This window comes from Canis lupus, chromosome 3 (assembly GCF_011100685.1).
Source record: "Canis lupus familiaris isolate Mischka breed German Shepherd chromosome 3, alternate assembly UU_Cfam_GSD_1.0, whole genome shotgun sequence".
In the NCBI taxonomy this organism is placed as follows: Eukaryota; Metazoa; Chordata; class Mammalia; order Carnivora; family Canidae; genus Canis; species Canis lupus.
In genome coordinates this window covers 18,446,157-18,465,923 of record NC_049224.1, presented here as the reverse complement: position 1 = coordinate 18,465,923, position 19,767 = coordinate 18,446,157, and the positions used below count along the sequence as shown (strand labels likewise).

General features: G+C 33.8%; 1 protein-coding gene across 1 annotated transcript in view; it reads left to right on the top strand.

The window, feature by feature from the left end:
* The window catches only part of ADGRV1 (adhesion G protein-coupled receptor V1), a 518,581-nt gene that overhangs the window by 52,866 nt on the left and 445,948 nt on the right, over positions 1–19,767 (top strand). Inside the window, exons 11-20 of the mRNA XM_038532347.1 lie at positions 1,676–1,899; positions 6,109–6,235; positions 6,340–6,525; positions 7,260–7,440; positions 8,178–8,341; positions 9,590–9,713; positions 11,316–11,582; positions 16,279–16,405; positions 17,038–17,255; positions 17,883–18,626. Coding sequence (XP_038388275.1) covers positions 1,676–1,899; positions 6,109–6,235; positions 6,340–6,525; positions 7,260–7,440; positions 8,178–8,341; positions 9,590–9,713; positions 11,316–11,582; positions 16,279–16,405; positions 17,038–17,255; positions 17,883–18,626 — 2,362 coding nt within the window. The remainder of the gene's footprint in view (positions 1–1,675; positions 1,900–6,108; positions 6,236–6,339; positions 6,526–7,259; positions 7,441–8,177; positions 8,342–9,589; positions 9,714–11,315; positions 11,583–16,278; positions 16,406–17,037; positions 17,256–17,882; positions 18,627–19,767) is intronic.

The window sequence follows — 19,767 nt, the reverse complement described above, 5'->3', positions numbered from 1 at the left end:
GATTTGATTTAAAGTGGGTTGGAGTTCTGATCAAAAAAGAGAATTGCTTTTGTTATGAAAGTCTCACATCAAAATATAGTGTCCACAGCTTTCTTTGTTTTTATATTTGATTCTGTAAATTGGCAGAACAGCTTATTTTTCAAGATGGCTGTGATTCTTTTGTATTTTTTGTTAATATGTTGTTTCTAAAAACTAAAAAACAAAAACATTTAGAGAGTGAATTGCTTTTATCTGCTGTCAGTTTGCCATTTCATATTTTTCCCTTGAGGGAGATTAGTTTTGAGGGAAAGTTTTGGACTCTGTGAAACTGTGTTCTTCCCCTCTGGGAAACAGAAAGGGTAGAAATTTCCCTCAGTTATCTTTCTCTCTATCCAATCCATAGCCCAGACTACACGCACTCCCTCAGGGTGATTTAAGGGCTCAGCCCTCTGTTATTTTTTTTTGTCTGCCCTAAGTATCTTATTTTGCTCACTAGTCTCTAGCCCTAGCCATTGCTAGTCAAATTAACAGGATGGTTAGTGAGGAAAATATCTTCCATTTTTCACGATGGGTTGTGTTAAAAAGCAAAGAACAAAGAAGATACATTTTTAGGGGCTTCAAAAGAATAGTATAGCTACCATGAAGTATTCATTTATATTCTTTATTTGAAAAAAACTTTATCATTATCTTCAATGTTTCTTTTATTTTATGTATTTGAAATATACTGCACTTAGGTAAAACTACCAAATATAATTTGTTTCAGAATTACTATAATAGCTGTCATTTATTTAGCTCATACAGTGGAGAGGCACTCTAATCCTCCCCACAAACTTGCAAAATAGGGAAGCCCTAGCTTCATTTCACTTGAGGAGATTGAGGTCAGAGAGGTTAAGTAACTTGCTCAAGGTAACCCAGAACTATGATTGAGTATCTGATTTTGTTTCTACTGCATTTTTTGTATTGGTTACAAACATTTCTTATTCTTATTTATATTATTATTATATTCTTATTCTTGCCTTCATCACTTTAGGATGAATTTTTTTCTAATTTTCTAGTTTTAATTACAAAAGTTAATCTTTGTTTATATTGTGATATTACATTAATTCCTTTTTTGGAGAAACTCTAATGGAAATTTAGTATTTAGCCAACATGTTCTATGTTTTTCATGATTCTTTGGGTTTAAAATATTCTTTTTATTAAGACAAATAACAGGTTAGGGATATTTTTGGGTAGGGGCAGTTTCACAGATAAATTTGGTTAGCAAAAACTAATAAAAATAGTTTTATCTAAAATTATTTTTATGCGGGATCCCTGGGTGGTGCAGCGGTTTAGCGCCTGCCTTTGGCCCAGGGCGCGATCCTGGAGACCCGGGATTGAATCCCACGTCGGGCTCCCGGTGCATGGAGCCTGCTTCTCCCTCTGCCTGTGTCTCTGCCTCTCTCTCTCTCTCTCTCTCTCTCTTTCTGTGTGACTATCATAAATAAATTTAAAAAAAAATTAAAAAAAAATCTTGAAAAAAAATTATTTTTATGCTTAAAGAGAAGGCAGGCCCAGTTGTATCTTAATGTCATTTAATGGTTGGCTTCTCTGCAGAATACATATATATTCATATAACATGTGCATGTACTAACTGAAAAACTTACATAAATTTGTTAGCATATATTTCAGAAGAAATTGTTTCATTTTTTTTTATAAGGTATACATTCCTTTACATCGGGATGGAACTGATGGCCAGGCTACTGTCTATTGGAGTTTAAAACCCTCTGGCTTTAATTCAAAAGCAGTGACCCTGGATGATATAGGTCCCTTTAATGGCTCTGTTGTGTTTTTTTCTGGACAAAGTGACACAACAATCAACATTACTGTCAAAGCTGATGACACACCAGAAATGAATGAGACGGTAACACTTTCTCTAGACAGGTAATAACCCGTTTAGATTATGTTTATTTAGTAACATGTGTATATTATATGTTTGAGTCCCATGAAATAATTTTGTTTTTTGTTTTAATTCTTTCCTCCATATAAAGTAAAGAGAAAAAACTAAGTAGGTAGCATTTTCTGGGCTTCTGACTTTTCTGTTTTTTTGTTGATGGCTCTGGTTAGACTGTGAGTATTATAACGTAGTAAACTTTTACCCTGCTATTCATTTTGGGGAAATATTACACACAGAATTTTTGGAAGGTATCAGATATAACATAAGCATAGTTAATAAGTTGCTATATTAAAAGAGTAGGCAGCAACAAATCCAAAATGTTAGGTTAAGTAGACAGCTCTGCCTCCTTCGTTTTCAACAGGGGAGAGGACTAGAGCTTTTTTGAGTGAGTAAAAAGAAAGCATTAATCTTCATATAATGAAATTCTTGATTTCACATAGAATTTGAACACTAAATAATACGTATTTTTCAAAGAATCAAAAATACAAATTTAAGAGGTATTTTTCAGTAATAATAAGGATTTACTTAAGATTTCTCAGTGGGTAATTTATATTAGGAAAATATTACAGTCTCTCAAAGAGAGATTTTTTTTCAGTAATTCAGAAAATCTCCAAAAATGAAAAAAGTTCTTTGTTTAACTGATGTCAGTTAATTAAAAAAAAAAAAATCAAAACCAAGCTTATCAGCTACAGTTTCCTATATTAAAGTTGATATATATTAGAGAAGTTTAGTGTGACTGGAGGGCTTTGCAAAGTTCGTATTTTATAAACAATAAAAATCACATATAAATTCAGCTGGCATTATATTATACTACATTAATGAGGTAATAATACTCATTTTATGGAACCCCCTGATCCTCTCTATATTCTACTAGTAGGTTTTTCTTTGTAGGTATTTTGTGCAAACACCTTCTATAACCCTGATAATTAGCTGTTCTTTATTTTTATGTCAAAGAAAAATATAGAATGTAGGGAGCAAATCTAATAAATGTCAGCTGTGCAGTTTGTTGGTTTTCATAAGCGCATTCTATCTACTTCCCTTTTTACATAAAAAGTAAAACAAAACAACAAATCATATAAACAAAAATTAAAAAGCAAAAACCAAATGTAGCAGACACACTGTCTAAATGAGTTATGCTTTTAATATGTGTGTCACATTAAATCTTAAAGAAAGGTATTTCAAATGATTTTTAAACATCAGTGAAATGTAATATAAATGAAAACTGAAAATTATCGTTTTTTCATTTACATCCTTTTTCCTTTTAGTTAGGTTTGAGAACTCATTAAATCAATGGGCAGTCGTCAAAAAAAAAAAAGAAAAAGAAAACAATATTTATAAACCAAAGATATAGCAATTCATAAAAATTCTTAGCTCAGTTTCTGCTTTGGCTAAGAGTTTAAAGAATGATTTAAATTTCACCTTCGAAAGTTTATAGTAAGTAAATTTTTAAAATATTTTTTCCAAACAGTCATTTTTTTTAAACTTGATCATATAAACTTTTATATTAATTAAATATAATTTTTAAGCGTTTATTTCTTTCTCTCCTATGGACAAAAACAGTACAAAAGGAAGTATAAATCATGGGGTAGAGTATTTTGGAAATTATTGGTTACACTCTTCAAATACAGGAAATTCATTCAATTTTATATTAAAATGTTTTAATTCAATTAGTAATAGTGCTTACTTATATTATCTCAATTGTGCATGAGTAATGAGCAAGTAACGTTTGAGTGTTCTAAGACATATTTATTTATTTATTTTTTCTAAGACATATTTAATTAAGTAAATGTGAGAATAAAATCTATGATTTAAAATTATATTTTATCTAAACTTCCATCTCAATTTTGCAAATTTTTAACAAAACTAAAATGAAAGAATGAATGGTAGTAAGTGTTATTACAATGTTATGATATAATAATGCAACAAAAATAACACTTTATTGTGGTACATTATACACTCTCTAAAGTCAAATTCAAATGCAAACTCTCTATTTAGTAGGGATAAAAGTTGCTCTGGATTTAAAATTTATTATGCTTTCAGAATCATAACAGTTAAAAATATTTTACTGGTTAGTTTTCTCCAAATCAGAAAAAATTTCACCATGCCAGTTTATTTCAGAAAAATTTTCATATATGTAGTATATAACTTCATATTTATAAATAGTATTATTTGACTTTAAAAATGAAGCACTACGGTTGTGCATGTAGTCATGTGTTTTTCAAGGCTATTTGAAAATGAAATACATTGGGGATTTGGAAAAGCATTTAGATTTCCTGATATGAAGTTCTATTTAAGTAATATTTGTCAAAGTTAAAAGATAAAATGCTATCTATGGCTTCTTAAATGTATTTCTATGTAAATGATGAAAGGTATGTATTTCTTTGCGTCTAGAGTTTTTTATTTTTTCAAAGAACAACTGGCTTTAGATCTGAGGATGAAGATTTTTGTTTTTTTAAAAACCTCATTAAAGCTACTAAGTAATTATAAGTCAAGCTGAATGAGATTTGCTCAGCTGCTGTGGCTTGTGAGCATGCACAGTGCTTGGCAGGCCCCAGCGCCTTGGAGCAGGCCTGGAAAGGAATGTCTTCAATGGGTGTTGACATGCTGGCTGGCCATGGGGTCATCTTCCCTAAGTGGGAACTGCTGAACCTCTTGCTAGCATTTGTCAATAGCAAAGAATCCAGTGTGCACAGTTCCCATAAAGTGAACATTACTAGCCTGTGGGGGGAAAAATGAAAGGCTTTCTTTAGCTTATTTTTAAAGCTCGTTCACATTTCTAGCAGTATTAGTGAGATTTTGGCAAATGGTGTCTCTGTCTCCTTTTTTCCCCTCCCACACTTCTTTCTGTATTGACAGGGTAGAAACAGAAAGGTTTGTCGTGTATTTTGGGTAAGTGTACAAAATAATGCCTGTTTTGGGTTATTCGACCTTTTGCTTTTCAAGCCATTGTTTTGGACAAGGCTGCGGTTCTGCATGACCACAGGTCTTGAGAAATTTTGCTTGATGCCTGTGCATGCTTTGTGTGCTTTCATTTTCTAATGGTAAGGGGAGCGTGTATGAAATATGGGTATATTTACTATGAAAATCACATGACTGCATTAACAGTATAACAAATAACTGTCCTATTATTTGAACTGTCTCTTCTGTGGTCATGAGTATGCTAGGTGTTGGTTGTCAGATTTCCAAAAGTAGCAGAGGATGCTAATTCTGATTCTCTATTACATAGGAAGTGAGCTGTCTTTTCTACATATTAATTGTGGTTTCACTGTAATTTTGAGGTCTGATCATGAATACTTTGTAGTTCAACAGAAAGTGACATTTTGGAAGATTTAGAGCAGATTGCAGAATTGAGAATTCTCGAAGAGTATGCTGGCTTTTATACTCTCAGAGCTCTGTGTCCCAGTCTCTTTGATCATTCTAATTATACACTGAGCATAAAAACTAGAAATAATAAAAAATTCTTGTTTTAAATTCTGTTCTTTTGAGAGATGTATAGGAGTTGTTTAACAAGTCATGCATCTCAGATCCATTCTATTCCATTTTTTTTGTGTATGTCCTATATTTTCTTTTATAATAACAAAAGATAATGAGGTTAAAATTGAGATGAATAGAATCCTATGAAAGGCCACAAAATATTTCTAAAATATAATCATAATTTCATTTATTTTTGATTAGTGTGGTTTGCTTTAGTCCATACAGTTATCCAACTTTTATTTAGTTAGTATAATCTTATGTCTGTTCTTTTTTTAAAATTCAAGTGCATATAAAATTAAAATGATTTTATTTAAATGTATTTTCTAACTACATATCACAAATTAAATTTTCCTAAAACTGTAAAAAAATTCTGTAGATTTAGTACTTTATAAAAATATATTTACAGCCTTTGATTACTTGTTTTTTGGTGTAGTTAGACAATAGTTTTGGTGTATTTTTGGTGTACTATGACAATATTTGATTTCAGTCAAATATGAAAAATATAATGGATTAGAAATAAAAATTCTTCCATAAATATTTTGGGTAAAAAGTATTGTGATCTTAGGTAATTTTAATACACTTACATTCAGTTTAAGTTTTAACTCCTAATAGCCTTCATATTCATTATCTGGAAGTGTTGTAAATATTGTAGATAAGGCTACAGAATTCAGTAGTAAGATTATAGGTGGCAGGTCCCTTTCTTTTCCTTCTGACTTCTCCAGGGTCAATGTGGAAAATCAAGTGCTAAAATCTGGATATACTAGCCGTGACCTAATTATATTGGAAAATGATGACCCTGGGGGAGTTTTTGAATTTTCTCCTACATCCAGAGGACCCTATGTTATAAAAGTAAGTATGAAAGAAACTTCAATCCATTCTACAATCACAACTTCAGAAGAACAATCTTGAAGGACTTGAACTTTCATGGATTTTTTTTTTTTTTTTTTTTTAAGGAAGGGGAATCTGTAGAGCTCCACATCACCCGATCCAGGGGAGCTCTGGTTAAGCAGTTTCTTCACTACCGAGTAGAGCCAAGAGATAGCAATGAGTTCTATGGAAACACAGGGGTGCTAGAATTTAAACCTGGAGAACGGGAGATTGTAATCACATTGCTAACAAGATTGGATGGGATACCAGAGGTATAGGATTTTATTTTTTTTCTTGTGCTTTTGTGGAATGCTAACAATATCTAGTTTATTATGAATATGATATTTTGAACATTGACAAGGAGATACAGGACTAAGAAAGGATTGAGAAGTACTTATGTTTGCAGAAGAAAAAAAACTTAAAAAACAAAGTAAGATTCATTCAACTTTGAATTACATATGTTTGTCCTACATAAAGAAATAACAAACGATCTGAAATGTGTATGATCAGTTTTCATCTTCTTTAAGCTTTATGTTCAGCCTTATATTAATGTAACCTGTTGGAAGTTTTAATGATATGGGTCTGAACTGAGGTTTTTCTGTAAAATCACTGTTTAAAAAGAAATCAACTTAAGTTTTATATTAATGGAACACATACTGCTCTATTGTGTTTGCACACCAGTACGTAGGTAGCTTTTTCAGTTAATTTTTATTTACTTTTATTAGTTTAAATGACTAGATCATCAATGTAAGGTCTAGTCTTCTTACTATTTTAGTATAGTATCATGGCTTATCTTTTCCCTTTCTGGATAATATATATTTTATATCTGATGTCTCCCTGAATTGAGGAGAACGTTAAACAATGTTTTTAGAAATTATATCAATTCTTTTGTTTTTTCAGTGAGTGGGATATTTCTGAAAAATAGTATTAATATTCTTGAATAGATATATTTTTATTTGCTTTGAAATAACTTTATATTTTTCCTAATTTGACATGTTCATTTTAGTTGGATGAGCACTATTGGGTGGTCCTTAGCAGCCATGGTGAACGGGAAAGCAAGTTGGGAAGTGCTACAGTTGTCAACATAACAATTCTGAAAAATGATGATCCTCATGGGATTATAGAATTTGTTTCTGATGATCTAATTGTTATGATAAATGAAACTAAAGGAGACGATACCTATAGTGGTAATTGATTCTGCTTCTTATATTCTAGTACTGTTTACTGAAGGGGAAATAAATCCATCTTTTAGTTTATTTCTTTAGAAAATAGTTATTTTTAGTTGTCTATCTGCCTTAAAAATTACATGTAGTATAGATATCGGCATTTTAAAAAAATTATCATGTAGGATTGCTATTTTTATTTCTTACATCAGTATTGTGATGACAACTGATGTTTTGGGTATATTTTTATTTCAATTTAATTATATGTGATAGAATTCAGACACTGAAGAATGAGTTGAGTCAAATAGGAAAGACTTTAAAACTGAGAATTATTGCTAGGGAAATATTGCAGTGGCCTGAAATAAGAAGGTGCTTATTTTTAGAGCAGTGTCTGTTTAGGTAAGAAAATTGCTTTTGACTGTGCAACTTCCTCTAGCTGCTTTTAGCAAATATCCTTGTAGAACTTTGTCATGGATGTACCTAATTAATTACCATTTTGTTCCCTGTGCAGAATGATTTTTAAAACCCCAAACTGTGTGATAGAAAAGACCAAGTCCATTTATTTTATAAATTTTTATACCTACAGAAAGAAGACTAGGTTACTACATTTAGATATATACCTTGAGGCTATCTAGTTAAATGATTGACTTTTATTAAAAAGAGGTCTTATTTTTACTTTTGTTTTTTTGAGCAGTTTCTTTACTCATTTTTAAATTGTTAACTATGTATTCATATGTGTTATGTACATTTGTTTTTCACAGCTGTTTATGATGTAATAAGAAATCGAGGCACCTTTGGTAATGTTAGTGTATCATGGGTGGTTAGTCCAGACTTTACACAAGATGTATTTCCTGTCCAAGGGACTATTTTCTTTGGAGATCATGAATTTTCAAAAAATATCACCATTTATTCCCTTCCAGATGAGGTAAATGTTGCTTATGTAACTCTCTTTATTTGTTGTCATTGCTTAATAATCATTTTTTATTTAATAATTAGACATCTGACAATATATTTTGTTATGAAAATAGATGATAAAGAATGCAGGTATGAAAATGTCTAAATAGAAGCCAGAAGAGAAATATTTTTGGTTTCTCTGATGGCATCTTTAACTCTTAGAACTCACAGTTATCAGTGACACTGTGTAGGTGCTAATTATCAGGGATTCAAGTTGAGGTTAAGTGCTCCACTTGCACTTCAAGCCTTTGAAGATAAGGGTACCATCTACCAAGCATCCTGTTGGTGCATTCTCACCAGATGGATCAAGGATCCAGGGTGGTGCTCATCTTATTGGTAATAAAGAGAAAGAACTTAATTACAACAGGGATGGACTTTTCTGAATGGAGCTATACTTTAACGGTCACAGAAACCTGCCTCCTTTCCCTCAGGCTTGTTCATTGAGACACAAAATTCCAACACTTTCATTTTATTTTATTCTATTTTATTAGATTTTATTTATTTATTTATGAGAAACACAGAGAGGTAGAGACATAGGCAGAGGGAGCAGCAGGCTCCCCACAAGGAGCCCAATGTAGGACTCAATCCTCTGACCCGGGATCACAGCCTGAGCCAAAGGCAGACTCTCAACCACTGAGCCACCCAGACCTCCCCCAACACTCTTCATTTTAGGCTGCAGAAAATACCAGCTTACGTGGATAGAATGAAAGAGAAACAGTGTCCACCCAGAGATTTCTATAGGCTCAGAGAATGGTGGGGAATCTCATCTTTGTAGGACATGGGAATAAGGCCTTTATGGGTAAAGCTTCAGTAAGGTTTGTTAAGAGATCTTTGAGAGCTAGCTGAGCTTTTGTTACTATTATGACCTCTTCTAAATGCACCAGAAAGTTATTTTTCTGTGTTTTTTTTCTTGTAAACAACATATCTCATCTTTTTACAGAAATAATGTGACCTATGTAGTATTTATATTTTCAGCTTATATAAGGCAAAATATCTCTATTTCCATTAAATTTTTTGATGAGTCCAAATAAAGTGGCTTTTTGGATGATATGCACATTAAAATGGTATTTTTGGGTCTGAGTCCTACTTGAATCAGAAATGGCAGTGAACATTAGTACCGTCATTAATAGAGTTTTTTTTAAGATAAATAATTTAGGAAAATATGATAGAATTATTTGTACAAATCACCTAACTTAAAACATGTGTAACATTTTCCAAGATTCCAGAAGAAATGGAGGAATTTACCATTACTCTACTTAATGCCACTGGAGGAGCTAAAATAGGAAATAAAACTACTGCAATTCTAAGGATTAGAAGAAATGATGACCCCATTTATTTTGCAGGTGGTATTGCTATCTTTTTTGAGTGAGTTTACATCTTTTCAAACAGTATAGATATGTTTTTGATGGCTTTTTAATTTTATTTTTTAATTTAATTTAATTTAATTTTTAAGGTTTTATTTATTTCTGAGACAGAGAGCAAGAGCACACAAGCAGGGGGAGCAGCAGGCAGAGGGAGAGGGAGATAGAGGGAGGTGCAGGCTCCCTTCTGAGAAAGGAGCCCCTGATGTGGGTCTCGATCCCAGGAAGCAGACGCTCAACCAACTGAGCAGCCCAGGCATCCCTTGATAACTTTATTAACTGAACATTTTCAATAAAACACAATTGAAGCTTGTTTAAGTATAATTTCATGATTTGCGTGGATGCTCATTATTCAATCTGTTTGATGTTTTATGAAATGTTTTTAAAGGTCTTCTGAAGGAAAAATAAAATAAAACAAGTACTGTTGTTAGCTTTGTTCTCCCTCTGCCTTCAAATTTCAAGGGATTTCTTTTGTGTTTGTGCAAGAAAGGTTACTCTTCCTTGAAGCTTCTTCCAGTACACAATGTAGCCAGTTGAGGGTCCGGGTATACCTAACAGATGCTCACTTAATACCTCATCTCTTTTGGATATGTAAATTAAGGCTTCCCTATTTGCATTTTAATTCTTTATTTAGAACTCTCTTTGCCACCTGAGACATTTCTTAGTTTTTCTTTTAATTCCAGTATAGTTAACATGCAGTGTTTTATTAGTTTTAGGTGTATAATATACTGTTTGGGTACTTCCATACAATACCTGTTGCTCATCACAAGTGCACTCCTAATCCCCATCACCTATTTCATCCACTACCCTACCCCCTGGTGACCATTGGTTAGGTCTCTGTAGGTGATTTATTTTGGTTTTCTTTGTGAGCTTAATTGGTACCTAATTCTTTTTTTTTTAAAAAAAGATTTTATTTATCCATTTATTTGACAGAGGGAGTGAGTGTGCACAAATGGGGAACAGCAGAGAGAGAGAGGGAGAAGTAGGCTCTCCAATGAGCAGGGAGCCCAACACGGTGCTCAGCTCCAGAACCCTGGGTTGAGGGCAGATGCTTAGCTGACTGAGCCACCCAGGTGCCCTGGTGTCTAATTCTTTATTAAGCCCTTTTTGTAAGCCATTTTTACAATTGTAGGAATCTTTTAGAGCTCTTGAATTTTATGGATTCATATTCTTAACCTTCAGTTAACATGTACATAATGAACTAGTCCCGTATTCAGCCTTCTGCTAACTGCTGTGGCAAAAATAAAATATAAGGTACCTGGGCTTATTCTCAAGGAAGTTACAGTCTAAATTTGGAAATGAGGCATATGAAACAGTAGGCCAAGGATTTCAGATAGCACCTAATTTGCTGACAAATTAGGAGTTGAAGACCATGGATTTTGTAGGAATTAAGGCAAGGGGAGAGTGATTGACTAGAAGTAATCAGAGGAGGCTTCATGGAGGATTTGGCACCAGAGCTCAATCTTTAAGCAAAGACACAATGGAGAATATTTCTTGTGTGGGCAGGGAGAAACATCAAGTGATAGGAAAATATGTAGATAGAATCGGAAAAGCTCACATGTTCCTTCTTCATCAATATTTCAGAACCTCGTGTGGTGAGAGTTCAGGAAGGTGAGACTGCCAACTTTACAGTTCTCAGAAATGGATCTGTTGATGTTGCCTGCACTGTCCAATATGCTACCATGGATGGGAAGGCAACCGCAAGGGATGGAGACTTTGTTCCCATTGAAAAAGGAGAAGCCCTTGTTTTTGCGGTTGGAAGTAGAAAGCAGAGGATATCTGTATTCATTAATGAAGATAATATTCCAGAAACGGATGAGCCCTTTTATATAATCCTCTTTAATTCAACAGGTAAATAAATGATATTTTTATGGCAGATTTATTCTTTCAGTGCTTTTTTTTTTATTAAGTATGTAACTGTCATCTGTGACTGTTCAAGAGCAGAATGTGTTCTTGAGGGAGAGTGAAGAATATATGTGTTGAATCTTCATGTACCTGGTACACTCTGTGGCATTATTTGAAATCTTTTTTCACAATGGAGCATGGAGAAGAGTATGATATTATATAAAGAATAGGAATCTTCTAGCTAAAGCTACCCCGAGCCTTGTTTAGTAACCCAAGGGCCTAGGGCATCAGTATTGTGTAAGCCTGTGTCCTTCGAGCATGGTGTGGGGCTTACTGTCTGGGAAGCTGCATTCTGTTTAAGGCTGAATGCAACGGGCTGTTTGATAATTCTCTGGAGCCACAGCCCTAATGTATGATAATTTGCAAGGGGGAAAAAGACAGACTCTTTCTTTTTGTCCGTACTATAAATGAAGCACGATGTTTGGACCTCAGTATTTGGGTCCTGAGAATACTTTGACCCGACTTTTAGTAAATTGGAGGCGCTGTAGCTTGTTTTTATATTTATTCTTTTAAGTGTACAAAGAACTATTTTTTTCTGAACCTTTTGAGAGTAAATTGAAGACACAATATCCCATCACCTCTGAATACATTAGTGCATTTTTCTACAAAGACATTCTCTCACATAACCACAGCATAATCATTAATATCAGGAAGTTAACTTTAATATGGTCATTGGCTCAGATCCCATTCAGATTTCTCCAATTGTCCCAATCATGTCCTTTCTAGCAAAATTATGCTTTGAATTTAGTTGTGATGACTCTTTAATCTCTTCAGTTGGAGTAGTTCCTCAGTCTTTCCTTATGATCTTTATAATATGGAAATTGCAGGCTATTTTTTTGAACATCACCCATTTTGGGCCTGTTTGATATTCCCCCATTATTAATAGTCTCAGGTTTTGTATTGTTGATGCAAATTCCAGAGAAGCGATTCTCTGTTCTTACCATCTCTTCAGTTGACACATGATTTCGTTTTGTCCCTTTATTGCAGTGTTTAATTTGACCACAATATAGATGGTGACTGCCAGGCTTCTCTACTGTATTTTTTTTCTTTTTCTTTTTTAAAGTAATAAATATTTTGTGGGGGAGATACTTTATGTAAAAATCCTATAACTCATCAAACTTTCACCCTTTATCAGTGTGGACTCAGGATTTCTATTTAATGCAGCGGGTTATATTTCACTATCACTGTTTGTTTTGGTGGTCAAATTTTCCCAGATTTGGCTAGTGGTAGCCTGTCTGAGATGACTTCTTTGTGTTTTTGACATGTCCCTATTATCCTGTGAGCATTTTCTTACTTCCTGGCACAGCAAGCTGTTCCAAACTCATACTTTTCTTGTCACAACCCTGCAATTAGTCATTTTTCCAAGAAGCACTGGTTCCTGTTAGTGAAGAATGTTATTTAGAAACCAGAATCTGGTGCTCGCTGGGCTGATTGTTGCTGAGCTTATGCTCCTCCTGGGCCTTTAGGGTGACAGAGTGGGAATATTTTTATGCATGTATTTCCATATATATACATGTGCATGTTTACATCTGCAGTTTTATGTCCAACTGTGTGTATTGAAAACCATTACTTCACAACAGCATTTCCATCTGTGCCTAGGGTTTGCTCTAGCTTTCTTTCAATATTTGTCCCTTCCTTCTCTGACAGTATGAAATTCAGCCCCCTTTATTTTTCATTTATTTACTTCTTTGATCAATTCCCCCATATCCACTTTCCCATTGCTTCTTTTACCCTCCTGCCACAGTGAGGTTGCCTTTCTTATCCCCCTAGGGTTCTAGCTTACTGCTCTAGAATCTTCCCACCGCCACGTGGATGGATGCCTTTGCCCTCTGCTCAGAGTCCAACATCCAACACTAAGGTTTCCTCGAGTGGAGGTGCCCTCTTTCTCCCACCTTATGCTAGGTCACTGTTATGCCACAATAATCCACCGTTTGTATGAATGCCTGGCTTGTGCTTTACCTTGTACCTTTTTTTTTTTTTTTCTTTTTTTTTTTTTTACCTTGTACCTTTTGGATTGAAATGTTCAGAAAGAAGAAAAGAAAGAGATTATTTAATTTGTGTTTGTGCTGTAATTCTCTACCATTTTCCTTGTCTTTATCTCTTGTCAGTTGTGTCTCTCTTCCTATTTCCTGTTTTTCTTTCTCATTTTCACACAGCTTAGTATAAAAATCAAAAAAGTAAAAAATAGAAACTGTCATCTTATGAGGAAAATTTTAACCTTGTAGAATGCTGGCCACAAAAGAAGTTTTGTATTTGCAGAAAAACCACAGTTAGGCCTTATGTAGATGAACTAACATTTTGACGAATTCAATCATTGTCCTAGAATTAATTAATTAATTAATTAATTAATTTTTTTGTCCTAGAATTTAAATGAAATAAATTGCTACAGGTAAAAATAACTTTAGTGATGTAAAAATGGAAAACAGAAAGTTTTGTTATCATATATAGAAAGTGGATAAAGAAATGCCAGATCTTAATACAGTTTGCTGTAGGAATAAGTTCTTTTTTTTTAGGAATAAGTTCTTGATTCCATTTATTACTTTGGTGTCTTTCTGGGCAAAATTATTGTATCCTAAGCATCCCTTTAAGCCCAGAATGTCACTGGGCTTTAACTGTTATCAGGAAAAAAATGTCACTGTGATTAAAATAGTGGATCAGAACATCCCAAACCTCTTATAAAGATAATGGAAAATGACTGTGCAAGGAGAGGATTGGAATTTATTTTGTAAAATGTATCATTGGGGAAATATATATTTGTTATTAGAAGAGAAAGGTGTCACTGGATGACTAGCCTGAAGTACACTGCCACTGCATTTGTCTCCAGTGTTTTTCCACGTGGTGACAACTGAGGATCTAATGACGTCAGCTATGAAGACTTGAATGACATAATTTGTGCTTTTACATCCCTTCCTAGTTCTTTCTCTTCCACTTTTCTCTCCTCTTTCATGACATCAAAACATTGAGGGTCTGAGAGGATCAATGGTGGGAGGGCTGGAGGTGGCATCTCCAATGTGACGTCATGCTGGCAGTGTATATTTGTGCCTGATGTTTACTCTTCACAATATATATCCAGAGATTTAATTATTAGGTCAGAGGATATGGCCATTCTCAGAGCCCTTGTTAAATATTGTCAGTTCTCCCTGTGGAGAGACAGAATGAGTTTTTCGTACCACCTCTGATATGGTGCATGACAAATGCACATGATAGCAGAACCCTGACAAAGTGAGATTTCATTATTTTTATTTTTCTTAGATTTTATAATACAGTTTTTTTTATCACTCTATATTGCTAGCCTTTTCTATACAATGATTTACGGTCACTTTTTGTGTATTTTTCTCTTTTCATTGGCTACTTATCAAGTAAGTCAGTACAGTTGTATATTTATATAATTTATTTTTAATATGTTGGGTTGCTACATATAATTTATGATTCTATAATTTTAGTTTTAAGTGTTTCCCTTATCTAATTTTGAAAGTTTTATTTCTTTCAGTTCAGCTAACATTCATAAATAACTTTTGTGAGGGTTCCTGGGTAGCTCAGTCGCTTAAGCATCTGCCTTCAGCTCAGGTCACATGATCTGAGTGTCCTGGGATGGAGCCCTGCATCAGGCTCCCTGCTTAGGGGTGTGTGTGCGTGTGTGTGTGTGTGTGTGTGTGTCTGCTTCTCCCTTTGTCCCTCCCCTTGCTCATGCCCTTTCTGTCCCTGTCTCTCTCTCCATCTCTCAAATAAATAAATATCTTTTTGAAAAGTAACTTTTGTGTACAAATTATGGAGCTCTACTCTGCTAGAACATAAAATTTTTTAACAAGCATCTATTCAAGAATTCACAGTAAAATTATGTGTGCGTGTGTACTAAATACAATAATTGTTATGATAGAATGACAAAATAGGAAGTGCTGTGGAAACACAGTGGAGATGTTCTTACCTTAACTTTGGAATTCAAGAAGAATTCCTGGAATATGTGTTGCTTGAGCTGCTCCTGAAAGCCAACAAGTATTGAATAGAGATGAGGACTTTTGCTTGCATAGGGAACAGCAGGAGCAAAGAGAAAGAGCTTTGGATCTCAGGGAAGTGATGAAAAGAGACCTAACGTCCTGGTAGTAACAGTACTGACATACTGTGGCTGGAATTCGGGTAGAGGAGGCAAGTTCAGCATCATAAAGATTGCTTTGTTCTGTGTATGACCAGATCATACTGCTACCTAGATTTTTTTTTTTTTTTTTTTTTTTTGCTACCTAGATTTAAAGGGAAATTTTCAAGCCTTTCATTCCAATTAATATGAACAGGAGTATTTTTATGTTATGGGATAATCCTTTCATTATTTTTATTAAATAAAAGAATCTTCCACAAAAATTTGAAATGACATAAAGCTATGTTTTTGATTTATTAAACTTTGAAGTAATATTCCTATTGCCAAGAAAAGATTCATGGGTCTTTTTCAATGAAGTACGTCTCCTGGAATTAAATATTTCCACAAAGACAGTCACATTAAACTTATTCAGGCATCTCTTTTTTATTTATGACCTTTAGTGAGAAAATGCTTGCTGAAATTTGAACTTCATTATAAACTTTTTCATAATTTAAAAATATGAATTTACCAACAAGTTAACCACATCTTTGTTATTTTTATTTTTTAATATAGGTGATACAGTAGTATATCAATACGGAATAGCTACAGTGATAATTGAAGCTAATGATGACCCAAATGGCATTTTTTCTTTGGAGCCCATAGACAAAGCAGTAGAAGAAGGAAAGACTAATGCATTTTGGTAAGCAAATTTGGATAAGGTAAATTCAAAATTGAGTAACATAAGACCTTTAAGTATGCATAAATTTGAAATATTGACAATATTTCAAAAATTTAAAGTTGGTTAAGAATTGGATAATTTCAGAGTTGGTAGTCTGAATGAATGGTCAGCTTTGTTTATGCTGTTGCCCTTTGTTTAAAAAGAAAAAAACCACTTTAGCTGGTAAACAGAAATTATCATTCCTGCCCTTTTCACCCCAAATTCTGTCATCTTTCAGGACGGAAAGACTTGAGTTATCTGAGGTCTTCTGTAACTCTTCTTTCTAATGATACGTGACTACCCTCACCCTGTCCTTTGCTTTTGAAGAACTTATGCCGGCTCTCATCTCAATATTTTTCAATTGGTTTTGAAATTTACCCTTCAGTTTGCACTTTGAAGTCTATGACTTTTAAGACTGCTTCTCTTTGTTATTTAAAGTTCTGCCTCATTCTCTTACTATGAGATTCATCATGGTTACTCATCAAGGACTGGCTGGCTGGTTTTTATTACAGACCATAAATATTTCTGAGATAACACAGAAAGCTATCATTAGGGTAAAATTCACTACTTACAAATTTTTCATAAAAATTAATTTTCTTTAATTTGTTATATAGGATTTTGAGGCATCGAGGACACTTTGGCAATGTTTCTGTGGCTTGGCAGCTGTTTCAGAATGATTCTGCTTTGCAGCCTGGACAAGAGTTCTATGAAACTTCAGGGATTGTTAACTTTATGGATGGAGAAGAAGCCAAACCAATAATTCTCCATGCTTTTCCAGATAAAATTCCTGAATTCAATGAATTTTATATTCTAAAGCTTATAAACATATCAGGTGCTGTGTTTTTCCATGTTTTTTATTTCACTACTGAAATTTAATGTTTTAAAAAATAAATAATTAGAGCTGTATAGAAAATGCGATTAATGAAGAAGTAAGTGCATCTTGATTTTCTAACTTTAAATGTCAAAACACCCTTTTTGGTAGAAGTGTTATTTTAAACATCCATTTTGTAGTCTTAGTTTGGCTAAGTTTTATGGATGGAGACTTTACATTCATCCTCAAACTTGTAACTAGATTTTTTCCACACCAAGTAGAATATCTTCAATGAAATATTAATGGAAGTTATGAGGTACAGAGTCATGATAGCTTAAAGCTTGCTCTTTGTGCCATTTAAACAATTTAAACAATCAATTTTCCCATAACTTTTAGTTTTAAGCACAGGAATTAAAACTCTCTAGTTAATATTCTCTTTTAGGGCTTACTTGGTCAATAATGAAATTATTCTGAGCCAAAATACCCCTGAAAACATGATGAAAACCATATGGGGACACAGGTGTTCATTGATCGATCAATATATTATTTTACCAGAAGTTTGCTAGTCAAGTTCCTTTTGTCTTCACCTTATACTATAAAGGACTTTAAATTCTGATTTCTTATTTATTATAAATCATCTTATTACAGGTGGATCCCCAGGTCCTGGGGGCCAACTAGCAGGAACCAACCTCCAGGTGACAGTAATGATTCCATTCAATGATGATCCCTTTGGAATTTTCATCTTGGATCCAGAGTGCTTAGAGAGAGAAGTTGCAGAAGATGTGCTTTCAGAAGATGATATGTCTTATATTACCAACTTTACCATTTTGAGGCAGCAGGGTGTGTTTGGTGATGTACGAGTAGGCTGGGAAATACTGTCCAGTGAGTTCACTGATGGTTTGCCTCCAATGATAGATTTTTTGCTGGTTGGGATTTTCCCCAGCACTGTGCATTTACAACCACACATGCGGCGTCACCACAGTGGAACAGATGCTTTGTACTTCAGTGGACTAGAGGGTGCATTTGGAACTGTTAGTCCAAAATACCATCCTTCCAGGAACAACTCAATTGCCAACTTTACATTTTCAGCTTGGGTAATGCCCAATGCCAACACAAATGGATTTGTTATAGCAAAGGATGATGGTAATGGAAGCATCTACTATGGGGTAAAAATTCAAACAAATGAATCTCATGTGACACTTTCTCTTCATTACAAAACTTTGGGTTCCAATGCTACATATATTGCCAAGACAACAGTCTTGAAGTATTTAGAAGAAAATGTTTGGCTTCATCTTCTAATTATCCTGGATGATGGTATAATTGAATTCTACCTTGATGGAAATGCAATGCCCAGAGGAATCAAGAGTCTGAAAGGAGAAGCCATTACTGATGGTGAGTGTCATCTTTATAGCAAGAATACTGAATTTTGAATTTTTAAGAATTTTGATTTCTTAAAAAGAGCTAATAGGTCTTAAAAATCTGCTTAGGTATTGGTTTCATTCCTTAAAATAAAACTTATACCTACCAAGACCATAAGTTCCATACTGAGTGTTGCAGAAATGAATAGGCAGCCTTTCCCCTTGGCCAAAAATAGGTTCTGGAAGGGAGATATTTAAAGAGATCACTTCAGTGTGTTGTAGGAAGAAAGAAAAAGATTATGAAGGAGGAATATTTATCCTTCCATTGGTAGCAGGAGGGATGGGGGGCATGATAGGAAAAAGAGCAGAGATATAGAAATGTGAAAGAGCATGTTGTATTTGGGGAACTGCTGCTTGGGAGGTTTTGTTGGAAGCGAAAGGTGGTGGGCATAAGGTGAAAGAGGAATCAAAAAAGAAAACTTACTTTTAAAAGTCCAGCAATTACAGGGGTACCAGTAGGTAAACTGGTGAAATCTGTGGAGAGCTTTGAAGAAATAATCTTTGTTGTCTTTAAGCTGGATTCCATGCTGTTTCTTTGAGAAATATATTTTTGTGCATATTTAAGCATAAATATTGGTTATCTCCATTATAATCACCACTGTCCTTCCCAGCCCCTCCATCCTATGATGTGATTATTTTTTGTTTAGTAAGAAGTTAGAACAGAATATATAATTATAACTTAACAATCTTTTCCTTCTGAACCTCCTTCACTGGATATCTGGTTGTATTTTTTGTTCCTAGTAGAAAAAAAGATGGGCAAAAGGAAATAACATTCACACACTACTGATTCCAACTATAAGTATTATGCGTATAGCACTCTCTAGCATTAAATTAATCACCTTTTGATTGTGTGAATACATTGATTCATTTGGTGATGACACGTTGGTAGAATGAAAGGGGGAAAGATTGGGGAAAGTGAGAGCTGGCGGTTTCTTTTCTCTATTTAGCTTACTGTAAGGAACTTAGATTGTTTTTGTAATTTGTAACTTGGAAAGAAAAAATTTTAAGTATATTTAAAATTTATTAATGAAATGTAATATATGCTATGTATTATAAAATACATAAAAGTATACATATCATACGTGTGCAGGTAGATCAATTTTTAAAACTTTAAA